A 14,249-nucleotide genomic window follows, 5' to 3' on the forward strand; every position below is an offset into this window, starting at 1 on the left:
TGACTTTAAAGTAACTTTCTTTGTGTTACTCCTGTGTCCTTGGTGACTGGTATATGTTTCAGTAACATGGTGTCAGCATCATATCATTGCAAGAAACTGATAACTTTATTATCATCATAGCGTTCTGGAGGTAGAGGACACAGAGGGAGGTTCAAACTGTTACAGTGGCACCGTCCCCTGTTGCTCCCCACCCAGAACTAGAACCACCCTGTCCATCAGGACACCAAAAGAAAACTCAGTTTTAGCTTGATCTTATTCAGAGAGATAAGAGTTGTTCCATGGAGTCGGAGATGTGTTTCAAATGTTTCATCAGCCCAAATATTATCACGCAATAAAAGATGGAACCACAAAAATCTGAATGCTGCATTTAGAAAGAATTCTCCTTATCAGTTAAAAATGTTTTATTGTACTCATATTTTAAAAAAGTAATACATGCTTTATAGAAAAAAGCTCAATAAAAATACACATTCTTTAATATATACATTTGACATACAGTTTTAGTAAAATCAGTGTAGTAATGACTTGGATTATTATTAGAGCCTGTTCTTGTTGTTTACAACAGCAGTGATGTGCTGCAGTGCATCATGAAAGTCAGCCAGTTGGACATTTATGTTTGTCCAAGGGCTGATGGAAGATTTTATGAGTCCCCAGTAGTCGTATACCAGCACTCCCATTATTCTCCAGTTAAATATATCGTATTGCACCATTTGTCACATACATCCTTTACACAGAGGATCCTTTACAGAGTCTTTTCTTCAGAGGGCCTAAAATAAATAAGGCTATCAGGCATGTGGAGTGCAGTTATACAGGATATCCGTATCGATGGTCGTATTGGAGGGGAGCCCGTCTGTCGCCTGCAGAGGCGGGCTGTGACGTGCCGTTGCTCCCGCCGCTGTAGATGGCGCTGTGGCCTGATTCGCTGACGCTGGGAAAGTTCCTCCTCACGGAGCTGTAGACCACCCCAGCGTGGGTGCGGTACCCCATCACCGAGCGGACGCTGGGGTTTCTGCTGGCGGGGCGGCTCTCCGGGGCCTGGGCGTCCTCCCTGAGGAGACAAAGAGACACACGGGTCTCGGTCACATGAGCCGCAGATTTTATTGTGATCATGATGATCATTTCATGAATTTTTTGAATTGTTTCAAGCTCTGATACCTGATCTCATTGGCAACCTCTTTCTGATAGCGGCGTTTATGGCAGCAGCAGACCAGGAGCCAGATGAGGAGCAGGAGGAGGAGCAGCAGCAGGATAGCTCCGATCACCGCCCCGACTATCACCCCCACCTTGTTGGTAGCTGGAAGACAAAAGGTATAACTTAAGTGTTTTGAAGGGCGGTTGTATGACATACCTTTTGAAAATTAGCAGGAGTACCGATGCAGTCAGTTAAGCAATGAGCAGCTGACATCGTGACTTTAGTTCTTTATTAGAAAAGTCTGTCTGACAGCAAGATGAAGCAGTGAAAATATTCTAAATACAGCGTACCCTTAAACTGATATTTATTTTTTGAGGTGCTTAATACAATTTTGCTGCTCACCCTGTCCACAGCAGTACATTACTTAGCTTCCTACACCACCATCTACTATAGTTAATCCACTAACTATGGATAAACACCTCATACAACCATGGGAAAAAGCAAACTAGAGGCATAATGATTGGTTGATTAACTGATTGATCAAAAGAAAATCAGTTGCAGTTGCAGCTTCTTAAATGTGAGGATTTCTGCTTTTTGTCATTTCTGAGAGCAAACAAAGAGTTTATGGACAAAAAAAGCTATTTGAAGATGTCACTTTGTGTTTCTGCGAAAAAAATAATAAAAATAATTGTTGTTGCAGCTTAAAAAACTTCAAACTGTCCCTTTAAGATCAAACAGGAGCAGCTCTCCTTGTTTGCAGTCATGAATTCTGGCTTTAAGAGGCTTACATGTGACGTTACGACTTGCTTTCAGACGAGAGCAAATATTTATGCACTAGAAAAATGAAAAGGTTCCTTTAGGATGTAAGAGTGTTAGGTACTTAAGAGTAAAATTAGATGATAGTATCAGACTCACGGTTGTATGCTTGCAGTGCATATTTACACTGAGCTGTGCCGACAGCGTTTTTCGCCTCACACATGTAACTTCCAATGTTGCTGTCTGTGTGGTTCCTTATCAAAAGCTCCCCAGTCTGTGGGTCTTAAAGAAAGAAGACAACATTCAGTACAACAGTATTATACAAACACAGCAGCATGAATGTGTTACAGAAAAGCCTTTTTGTCTGTCAAGTTTCCTCCTCACCCTGGGTTGCATCGGCTGGGATTGCACCTCCGGTCTCTCTCTTCCACACGTAGCTGAGCGGGTTGGAGCCCTGGAAGGATTTGCAGCGAAGAGAGACGGGGCCACCTTTCTCCTCGGCGCCTTCAACCCAACACTTTGGCGCTGTAGGGGGAACTGGTGAAAGGAAGTGACACAAAAACAGTCTTCAGTGCTTTGGTTCATCATGGGGAGGGTTAAATGTGTGAGAGAGGAGAACAGAGAGGAATGGCAGTAGAGAAGGGTGTGTTCACTGACGGGGACATTCCACGTGAATGACAGCAGAGTTTCAAACAAGACGTCTGGGAAAATGAACAGGTAAAACCGGTAAAAAAGGAAGTCCTCCTCACCCATCACCACCAGAGTGACTTTTCTCGTGTCCACGCCCGGTGCTTTCTTGACTTTACACAGGTAGGTGGCGGTGTCTGAGACCCTCGCATCAGAGATGGAGATGGAAGCGTCCCCCTGCTTTGGGTTCCCGATAAACTTGAGCCTGCTGGACACACTGGGGTCACCGTATCGGTGCGTCTGGCCCCCTGTGAACGATAAGATCTGACATGCAAAGATTGCATTGAGTGAAGACACGTTCTCAAAAGCAGGTTTTTCCAGCCCAGATAACCCCCACTTGACTCCTGCATGTGTAATGAAGGACAGGTTTCACTCCAAACCTACCAGTTTGTCTTTCTGTGTCATGTCCGGGCTGACGTTGGACCACTCGATGTCCAGCTCCCCTGTGTCTTCGGGGCCGGGGGTGTAGGTGCAGCCCAGGTTGACTGTCTTGCCTTGCGCCTCCTGAATGGTCTGTGGCCCCGAGGACGTCACCTCCATCGCATCTGGTGGATCAGAAAAATTCAGACGAAGCTTGGAAAAAGGCTCCCCCTCTGGGTTTATTTTCTTAGTTTCACTCAGTTCCAGGATGTCTTTGTTATCATGATTATGTTATTTGATTCCATAAATACTGAACAGTTGAACAAAGATTGCCTAATATTGCTGTTTTACTCGGCTTCAAATACAAAAAAGAGTCTGCCTAAAGGCATTTATTAGTTTCTGATTCTGGGAAAGAGGGAAAAACAGTAAAAATTCCTCAATATTTTATCTCTGAATTGTCTGTAGAACCAAATCCTGCACATGTAAACTTTTCTATGTGATCTGCTGGATAACTAAAGTAATACTTTTGAATTTCCATTCACATGTGCCTGCCCTGAAACCATGTGAAGCTGCACTGTCCCGCCTCACACTTTGAAAACCTCTGATCTGATTTCCAACACCTTCTCATCCCAGGTAGTTAAATGCAGATGGTACTTTGTTGCGCCCGTCACCGTCTCATACAGATGCTGAAGGGTTTCGCTTTCTCTTTTATTCATTTATTAGTTTATTCTTCAGGTACAATGCAAGAAACATTGTGGCAGGTTACCATACCAACACAGAGACGTGTTGCCTGCAGAGTTTCTGGACTTGCAGCCTCGGTCACTGGTTAGGCTTTTCTACTTAAACGGTCATGACATGAAAAAACAAGAAGTCTTTATAAAAATGAAGTCCATTATAAATATTGAAATGCATCAACAGAAATCAGTGATCACTGGTCACAGATTTGGTTTTGTTTTCACTAAATGTTTTCAGATCAGTTTGTGTTTTCATTTCTGTTGGTGGTAATTCTGACAGAAATCTTGCTATTTAACCTAAAGCGTGATTGTTTTCCCTTCTAAACCTAACAAAGAAGAGTTCTCTGGCAGAACGCCTTGAAGGTTAACTTCTCCTGACAACATGTGTTTGTATGAAACACAGACGAGCGTGACAATGTCTTTATTTGATGAGCGAGGAATGAGAATCGGCTGAATATCCTTCCTCCGATTTTCCTGAGCTAAAAGACAAACATAAAACAGACAGAAAAACTAATTTCTCTCTCAAACACATTAATACTTTTCCCACTTAATAGCATTCAAGCTCTGGGCCTGAGCTCGTAAACAGTCTCTGAGTGGAGACTAGGTGCTGATCTGAGACTAATTGGCCTCTTAAGTCAAACTGAGGAGGATTTGGAGCTGGAATAAAAATTAAAGTGGTATTTTTTGCGAAACTCTCGAGGCTCATTAGTTGTCAGAAATATATTAGTAAATGATGACGAAAACCGAATAGATGAGCACACATGAAAAATGTGCTTGACAAGTGGCAGTTAAAAGCTGTCTGTGAGATGACACACACCCTGCTGACTCACTGTTTATGGCCATGGATTTTAATTATGGCTGATAGCCTGATGTTTATAGAAAGGACGGCAGTCCTGATTATTATTACGCAGCTTTTCAGCAGAGCCAAGTTATTTATCTTGGTAATGTTGTCATTCAACTTCTCCGACATCTGGAGCAAACGTCTTTTCACCATTTCCACATTTAGATGTTTAGCCTGAGTTAAATATCTTAATGGAGCGTGTTGATAAATCAAATCAGCCTCTCTTTTGACACCACTCATCAGTAAACCCACTGTGGCAGTCTGAAAGCACTTCAACAAAACAAAGTATGTCAGAGGTATTTATGAAATGGCAGACGTGATGAAGGGAGTCTGAAAAAAGCTCAAATTAGTCACAAATGTTTACACTGCAGAAGCCCCCTTGGGCGAAAGTGCTGCAATCTAAGGACAGCGTGTTTTCCATGTAGAGAGGAAGCAGCTAAGCTAACCTGATTGTGAGCACAGTCACTGAGTTCAACACAAAGAGCTGCGACTCAAATCCTGTTCCTCTCCTCAGACAATATCGTCTCAGATAACACCTTCCTCTCAGTTTACTGCACTGGAACTTAAAGAATCAATCAAGGCAGTGAGGTGCTGATTTAATGAGGCGGTGCAACACGGAGATTTAAGGGTGTGGAGGTTTCTGTGTGACATGAGTTTTGCATGAGTGTACACTGTTTACTCTCACTCTGCTGCATGCTTTCGATTTGATTTCACCTCTGTTTTTATCTTGTCTATTAAAGTAGACAGCTTGGATGGAGGCCCGGGACTAATGTGTCCACAGGGGACAATAAAGTCTCCCAGGGTCTCACTTAAAGAGGAGACACTACAGGTGAATTGAGTAAAATTTTTAGACATCATGATGAAACTTCTCGTTCACCCTCTTAGATCACGTTCGTTTGAGCAGAAACAGCTGTTTTTATCACTCTCACCAAACTCCACTTACAGAAACAATCATTTTATCATCATCAAAGACTCTTCAACTACTAACTTGACAGAAACGAAATAAAACTCCCCAAAACTGTTTTGGCTTGTCTTTAATCTTCTTCAGCGATCACCAGCTCTGGTTTGATAGAAATAAAGTCTAAATTCACTGAATTAACTGTGAAAATATTCTGGCTCTACACGTTGTTTCTCTCTCTGCTGTTTCTCTCACTCCTCTCCTGATATGAGATGTGAATGTGAATTAAGAGATTATTTTTGACCCTACCTGAATTGGTGGAGAATTTTGTTTTGTTTCTGCTGAGTTTGGATGAAGATGACAATGGCAATGTAACAACCTGAGCCTGTCAGTGGCACAAACAAGCACTTCTAGTGGACGTACTTTCCCTCAAAACTGGACCAGTTTCTAACATTGTTGTCCCCATTAGTCACTTAGACACAAAAACATGGGAAAAGGATTCATGCAAATGATCCATTATCTAATTAAAGGTTTATTTCTATATAACTAACAAAAGCCTGAATGTTATTTTATTTTGTTGACATGTTAGAGCCAAAGGTTTTTATACAGGAAATTCTGGATTTTTGTCACTCCATGAATCAGAAAATACAGCCATAAAAAAAAAAAAAAAAAAAAAAAAATCAATTTTCACCATGTTTTTAGGAATAAAATGTTTTATGAATCAGGGTATATGAATGATATATGAGAAAAACCTCTCTGTAAAAACCTTCAGAATATAGACAGGAATGAAACTGGAAAGTCTGACGCTGCTGAAGTGGAGATTTCTGGCTCAGAGTTTGAGAAATAACTCCGTCTTTAAACATGCATTAAATTCTCTACATTTTAAGTAAATAGGGTAAAAACTGAACTAATCACCATGAAACTTGCCCGGGTCGATTACTTATTTGGTCAATTTAGGTGAAATCTACAGACACAAATAGAAAAGTGCAGTTAAATAAACAGCTAAATGTGTATTTTGGATATTTTCTTTCAACTAGTCTGAAGCTTTGTTGTTACTAAACACACCAGAAAGACAGCTGATTGCTGATTGTACGACATTCCAACTTTTCTGGTTTGGTTAAACATCCCGAGCAGCAAAATACTGAGAAAATAGGACGTTACAGGTGGTGGGCGGGCGGGATGTCTGCAGACGCAGGCGCCACCACACACCTCTGCTGGGTCGCAGTTGATGATTGAGATTATTTTTGTGTGAGTCTATGCATTGTTGCTTTTTTGGGAAAATTTGCGTTTCACAGCTTGGAGGTTTCTGTGTGACATGATAAGAGTTGTGCTTGTGAAGATCTGATGCTGCGGATGACAGAAGTGACTGTGAGATATGAAAACATCTCCCTGTAGACACGTCTGTAGTCATCAGTGACGAAGATGCTGCCGCCGCCAGTCTGTTTCAGCTGAAGCCCACACGGTCCTAAAGCCCGTCAACCTAAAGACTGTGTTCATCAAGTAAAAGGTTGTTCCAGTTCCTCATAGATGAACCCTTACAGAACCAAAACTGTGGAAACTCCTGTACCAGAAAAGCTGCACTAGAAATAAAAGTGCTTACAAGAATAAGAAAGGGTTCTTTGAATGATAATGGTTCTTGATGGGACCATTTGTCTTACAAAGAACCCTTGATAAACCCTTTTCTTAAAAAAAAGGATCTTCAGAAGCAAATGATTCTGGGTAGAACCTCAGCCCTCCAGGAAGAACCCTTTTGGAACCCTTGTTTCTAAGAGTGCAGGTGTAAATATGCCAGATGATTTTCGACGTCTCTCATACTGTGTAGAACCGTGGAGCGGGTTCTATCCAGTCACTTTACCTCCAGTGTGGGCACCATGTTGGACCCACTGCAGCTCACATAGAGGACTCAACCGAACAAACACCTTGTGCATCCTAAAGGACACATCAGGTTTTTATTTGTGTGTTTAAGCTCAGACAGAAGACACGCTGTCCTGGAGAGGCTCGCTGATCTTAATATTAATTCCGACTTAATTCTTTGGATCAGAAATGTTCTGTCTTGCCGCCCACAGAGGGTCCGTGTCAGGGGGAGCGTGTCAGATCAAGTGTGTTCACTCCGGCTGCCCACAAGGCTGTGTTCTTCCCCCCGGTTCTATTCTCGTTCTTCACAAATGAATTTATGGTTCAGTGACACACATTTTAAGTTGTTAGACGATGTGGCCTTAGTCAGCCTTCGTCAGAAATCCTTTCAGGCAGGGCTGCGCGATTTATATCAATTATATTTACAGCAGATCACCACTTACTTTACTTCACCTCTGTGTAGATCACCTCACATCCCAGTTATAGTTCAAATATAACTAAATATTTTTTCTAAAGCAGCAACAGTGATGTTTACAACAACAAAAGTCTCTATATAAACTCAATTTCGCACTGGAAATAAATCTAAAGTATCTATAAGATAAATCATATTTCTGACAACAAAATACTGAAGCACTTAGTGAGGTGTTGTCATGTTTTGTAAGTTCATGTGCAGTGTTCGTATTGCACATTTTAACTTTAGACCTCCGACAGGGGAAGGTCTGGCTGGTAACACACAGGTGCAGCGGGTGTGTAATCCAAGCCCATTACTTAAGCAAAAGTACTAAAACCCTATGCTGAAAATACTACACTACACTACAAGTCAAAGTGGTGCTCTCTAAACTTGATTGAGGTAAAAGTATGTCAGTATTTCAGCAATATATTTATATGCATATTGTGGAATAGCTTAAAATACAGAGCTATTATTTTTAAGCCCGTCTATTCTAAGCTGTTTATTTGGCTCACACTCAGATGCTTCAAACAGGGTTGTTGCATTAGTCTAATTAACATGGCCAGAGCTAAAAAACAAATTATTTGCACAAAGCAGCTCTGAAAACAGTACCAGTTTGCCAACATGTGTAAACTGTGGAAAACTTTAAATATCGTGGCACATTTCTAAAAGATGCTCACAGCAACTTTGTCTTCTCAGGAAAGTGAGACTTCAGATTTAAAAATAACAAAATCACCCTTCCAGACCATTATTTTGTGAATTACAAGTATTCTGAAATGATGTGTTTAAATATGCAAATGATCCATTATCTAATTAAATACTCACTTATTAGCATAAACTAAGAGAAATCTGAATGTTGGATAATTTCTGGTTCTTATTAGAGTCAAAGGTTCATATGAAGGGAAAATCTTTTTTTTTTTTTTTTATCTCTCCATAAATCAGAAATTACTGTCAGACAATAAAAAAAAAAAAAAGAAAGAAAAAACCTTCAGATTATAGATGCAGAGAAATCTGGAAAGTCTGGTGAGTGTAAGTGCTGCTGAGGTGGAGATTTCTTCTTTCAGAAATAACTCTGCTTAGAACTCTATGCACTTGAAGCATCTTGCAAAATATATAGAGTGTGAAATTTTCGATTTATATCATGAAATTTGTGTGGATTCCCAGAAGAGAAATCTGAACACCGGGTGAAGCTGGGTTAAAAATTCTTGATTTTGATTTTGTTGATGTATTATAATCAAATGTTTTTTACAGAGGGGATTCTGGATATCTCTTTTTTATCTCTCCATAAATCAGCCTAAATACATTTTAGGAATAAAATGCTTTATAGATCATTTATGAATGATGCATTAATAAAACTGTAAAGTTTGGTGTCTGTAACGACTCTCATTCACACCTCCCCCCAGGTGAAACTCACGAGTCACACAATGGAGGGGTGGGCACAGGAGTCACATGCCCCCCTAGGTGCTAACGACCCCATTAGGTTTAATACCTGAACTCCCAAACCAGTCAGGCAGAACTGAAGAAGCCTCTTGGATGAGAGACGGAACGTCTTCAAGAACGCTATCAAGTCCAGCTGCCTACTACAAACTTTGATACAAAGTGTATGTAAATGCTACTGAGTCTGAGAAATAAACTCATCTTGAGAAAATGGTCTGTAACAGTATCTTTTGTAACATTTCAGACATTTTATAAGACACTGCAGGTGAACAGGATGGAAAGTATATTTACAGGAACATATATCACCATGAAACTCTGCAAGCTGATTACCTATAATTATTTTTTGCACTACAAGTTTTCTGACATTTTACATTTAGATATGCAAATGAGGCATTATCTAATGCTAGTTTTTGATGAATTTAGGAGAAATTTACAGATGCAAATAGACACAGGGCAGTAAAATGACCAGCTAAATGTGTATTCTGGATGTTTATTTCTACAAAATTTTAAAGAAGGAAGCAAAATAGACCAAAACCTCAAAATCAAGCGGTGCATGAAAATGTTTGGTGTCTCGCCTCAAGGCACCAAACTACTGATCTAATGAGGCGGAGCAGCATGAAGATTTATCAGTAGAATAAGTAGAATTTGTTAAGTTGCTGATTGTAAATGCACCAGGAAGACAGTTGATTGTTGAGTCTCATTCCAAGGAGGCACCCGGTACTGAAGCTCTGGGTTGGTAAAACGTCCCGAGCAGCAAAATAATGAGAAAATAAGAAGGTGCAGGTGGTGGGTGGGGTGTCTGCGGGTGCAGGCGCCATCACACACTTCTGCTGGGTCGAGGCTGATGATTGAGAGGGTTTATTTTTGTTTTTGAGTCTTTGCATTGTTTTTGGGGGATAAATCCTGCAAAGTGTGCCTTTAAGGGCTTGGAGGTTGATAAGAATTTTGCATGTGTGCTCTGTTTACTCTCACTCTGCTGCATGCATTCAATCTGATTCCTATTTTTATGCTGTTTGTGTATTAATAGACAGCTTGGACGGAGGCCTGGGAATAATTTCTCCACTGGGGACAGTAAACTGTCTCAGTGTCTCACTTTAAAAAATGCAGTTTAGCCGTTATCAACGCTATGAGAAGAGGAATGAATGTTATGCAGAGTATCTGTCAGCCACCCACATCATATGTACATGGTTCATTGATCGTCTGCAATGCAATTCACTCAGTGGTATCACTGCTGGATGTAAGAGCACGTCAGACTGGACAGTTTACAGCATGAGTCACACATCAGACAGTACACACCTGTTCTGTTCTGTTAGGGAAATATTCTGTATATTCTATATCCTCTGCTCTCCTGTAAACCGTCAGTCAGGAGGACATTTAAACACATCAAGTGTTGTATTTGCTTTGGCTGTGCTTATCTGAAACATAGAACAAGAGGTGGGAACTAACTAAGTACAAATATTTCATTGCTGTACTAGATTTTTCATGTATCTTTTCATACTTTTCTTGAGTATTTATTTTTCTGACAAATTCTTACTTTTGCTCCCTACAATTTAACACATATACCTGTTCTTTCTCCCCACATTTTCAAAACAGGTTGGTTACTTTAGTTTTAATGCATTTGAGGGGAATTATTCATTATTTTTATTTTGCCACCTTCCCAACATCAAGACCGATTTCAGCCTAAATGGACGGAACAATAACACACAGCTGATGACAGAGATTAATGATTACCTGCCATCGCTGAGTGGTTCAATAAATATGTTGCTGTGGTGCTTTTCTTGATCAACATATCTATCATCTGTCATTCCATTAAATACCAACATCAAGACTGTTTTCAGCCTAAATGGATGGAACAAACACGCAGAGGAGACGATTCCTTGGTGCATTCATCAGATCAGTGCATACCAACAGTAAGAAACAGACAAGAGAGGATATGGAAGCTCATTTCCACCAGCAAAAGAAACAGTTATCATTATGAGACAAAAATGGTGTGTTAAAAGTTTAAATAATCAGTTAAAAGGTCATAATTATGAGTTTAAAAAATTGAAATTATGAGTTAAAAAGTCATAATTGTGGGGTAAAGAGTATAAATAGTTGTAATTATAAAAAAAAAAAAGTCTTTCATTTCATAATTCTGACTATGAGGATTTCTTTTTGTTTTTCTGGTGGAAATTGGGGAAGACCTGATGAGGTTCAGTTAACTTTGCATAGAAACAGCTGGTCCAAACGTCCTTCAGAGGACTTTTTACTTTTTCACTTTTACTTGTGTAAAGAAGTTGAGTCAGTACTTCTACTTTTACCAGTCTTTTTTTTTAACATAAGTATCTGTACTTCTACTTGAGTAAAGAAAGTTTGGACTCCTGCCACATCTGCCTAAAACTCAGGGATAAAAATAAAAGTTGGACTCACCTGTCCTCAGCTGAATTGTTAGCAGAAGCAGCACAGCCACCTTTAGCCCCACACTTCTGAATACAGGCTCCATTATAACCCTGAGAGCAACATGAAGGCAATAAATTATTCAGAGAATGTCACTTCTTTGAAGTCTTGTGTGTATGGTCTCTAATTTAATTTCACAGAAGTGGAGAGATCTGCACTGTATGGCTGTCATCCATCTCTCATATGCACTTTTTGTTTTAAATCTAACGTGCACCTTGGAATCAAAGAATTACTGCTCTTGTTTTCCCTTTTTTCAGAGCAGAGTGAATGTGAATAAAATGTAAAACAGACAGAGATGAGACACAAACTGGTTGGTTCTTACAGAGAAAATCAAACAGAGCAGCTGTCACATACCTTAAAGTGAAAGAATAATCCACAGTAAACGTCTGTCCTCCTCTCAGGCCTGGCTGTGTTGCACTACTGGTGCGTCTTGCTTATTTTGCTCTCAGGTGAAACTCAGCAGCAGTAACTATGGCCACACCCTCTGAGTCCATAGTGCATCTGTTGGCCACTCCTAGAGCTGCATGGGAACATTTCAACCGCCCTTCACACAGGTTTTATTTTTGGAAATTCGTTTTTGTAGCTGGGAAGTGTTTCCATTTGTTTAACATCATCATAATAAAAAGAATAAGACTGAAGAAAGACAGAAAAAAATTTTTTTTTATGTTGCTGTCAATATTTGTCTTGTAATTGCAGGCCTTTGGACAGTAGCTGCTGACAGAGATTAATGATTACCTGCCAGTACTGAGTGGTTCAACAAATATGTTGCTGTGCTGCTTTTTCTCTTGGTCAACATATTTATCATCTGTCATTCCATTAAATATCAACATCAAGACTGTTTTCATCCTAAATGGATGAAACAGTAACACACAGAAATGACGATTTCTTAGTGTATCCTTCATCAACAAACAGAAACAGACAAGAGAGGGGGTGGAAGCTCGGCTTATAAGATAAAAAGTCAAAATTATGAGGTGAAGTCGAAACTATGCAATAAAAGTCAAAATTCTCTCAAAAAAATTGAAATTATAAGTTGAAAAGTGGAAATTGTGAGACAAAAAGTCACAATTATGAGATAAGAGGTCAAAATGATTACATAAAACGTTGAAACGATCAAATAAAAAGTCAAAATTATTAGATAAAGTAAAACTGCTTTTTTAAATAAGGTTTCTTTAAGCTTTAAGCTTGAATGTTGTTAAATAGAATTCTAGCCTCTTTATTTTTAAATGACCTGACAAGTTGTTGCTGTTTCCTCCGACACACCCTCCTGACACACCCATGCAAACAAACCCGTTGTTGTTTAAAGACGGTGCACAATGAAACGTGTTGATTTGCAGCTCAGTGCCAACACAGTGATCGAGCAGCAGGCTGCAGACTGCTGCCTCTGCTGCACTGCTCAGGCTGTAAATAAAGCCTTTATTAGATTATTAAAGCTTATCACAAATACTACGAGCTGCTTGAAACCAGCATACAGTGTCACTGCTTCTTATCAGCTATGAATTATTGACCAGAGTCGAGAGTTTTGATGTGGAGTTAAAGGCACACAGGAGTCAGCCTGGGAAACATTCACATCTGCCAAGCTCATATTTTCTGTTGCTCTGGCAGATTTCCACCAGCCTTAAATCCGATCGGGCCAATCACTAATTTATGTAACAGAGGGCGGGTTCTCTGCGATGATTGTCAGTCACTGGTCCAGATTTAAAAAGTCACATGCCACATGTTTCATCTGATTGGTTGTAGGTGTATCATGAACTGAGAGGTTCTAGATGCCAGCACAAGAATGAGTAGGATTTTTCTAAAAAATAATCAATAGACAAAAATAATCTCGCTCAATCATCATGTGTGACCCACCAGTAGTGTGTGTTGGTGTCTGTATCTGCAGACATCCTGACCTCTGCCTGCATTTTCTTACTTTGCTGTGTTTAAGACACTTCTGGGCATCAACCTTTGTGAAGTGTTGTGTAGTGTGTGTGCAGCAGCGTGCATGGTGTCAGTGCAGGACTACAAAAATGTAGCAACAACAAAACCTAGAAAAATATTTCACCCATTCTTGAGCATTGGAACAAATGAGGTCCTACCAAGAAACGTTGTCATTACACAGTTTGGCCACCGTGTCACACTGGCTTTGAGGCCCGGTGCTCTTCCATGGGGTCCAAACAGTCAAATGAATGGCAGCATGTGATTTGTTGACACCATGGGACATTCAATTTTGAATTTCATCATTGGAATTTACATGTAGCCTATAAATCCATAAGACAGTTATAGGATGTTAGATGTTGATCTGCAGGAAAATAAATCTTTTAAATCAATGCAGGAAGCCTGAGAACCTTATCGCATCATATTTTGAATTGTCATGTCTATCCATCACATAAATAAAGACATTTACTTCATAAAGTGATGCAGAAAAAAAGCACAAATAGGTTGATAAAAATTCTCCGAAATGCAGGACATGTTGGCACATTTGATGCTCAAACATTTTGCATCCTTCTCTCCTGGTGTCACGACTTTTTATCAGAGTTTTGATTGAGTTAAACAGCTCCAGACAAGTTGTCATTGTGGTTCATATCATCTGTTTTAATGTACCAAATCTCACTGTGGCTGATGATCCGGACATGGAAAGACAGACATTTTCAATAATGTGGGATGGGGTGGTGAGATTATTCAGTATTGAT

General features: G+C 39.9%; 1 protein-coding gene across 1 annotated transcript; it reads right to left on the minus strand.

Annotated features, from left to right (window-relative positions):
• Positions 1-383: 383 nt before the first annotated feature.
• vsig8b (V-set and immunoglobulin domain containing 8b) lies at positions 384-12,051 on the minus strand. Its single transcript, XM_084727835.1, has 8 exons — positions 11,935-12,051; positions 11,554-11,633; positions 2,957-3,117; positions 2,635-2,836; positions 2,270-2,422; positions 2,045-2,167; positions 1,153-1,291; positions 384-1,045 (listed from the first exon to the last, which is right to left on the minus strand). Exons 2-8 carry the CDS (start codon positions 11,624-11,626, stop codon positions 802-804), a joined length of 1,095 nt encoding a protein of 364 aa, XP_084583961.1. The 5' UTR covers positions 11,627-11,633; positions 11,935-12,051; the 3' UTR covers positions 384-801.
• Between the last annotated feature and the right edge of the window lie 2,198 nt (positions 12,052-14,249).

This window comes from Lutjanus erythropterus, chromosome 10 (genome assembly GCF_056507025.1).
Source record: "Lutjanus erythropterus isolate fLutEry1 chromosome 10, fLutEry1.hap2, whole genome shotgun sequence".
In the NCBI taxonomy this organism is placed as follows: domain Eukaryota; kingdom Metazoa; phylum Chordata; class Actinopteri; order Lutjaniformes; family Lutjanidae; genus Lutjanus; species Lutjanus erythropterus.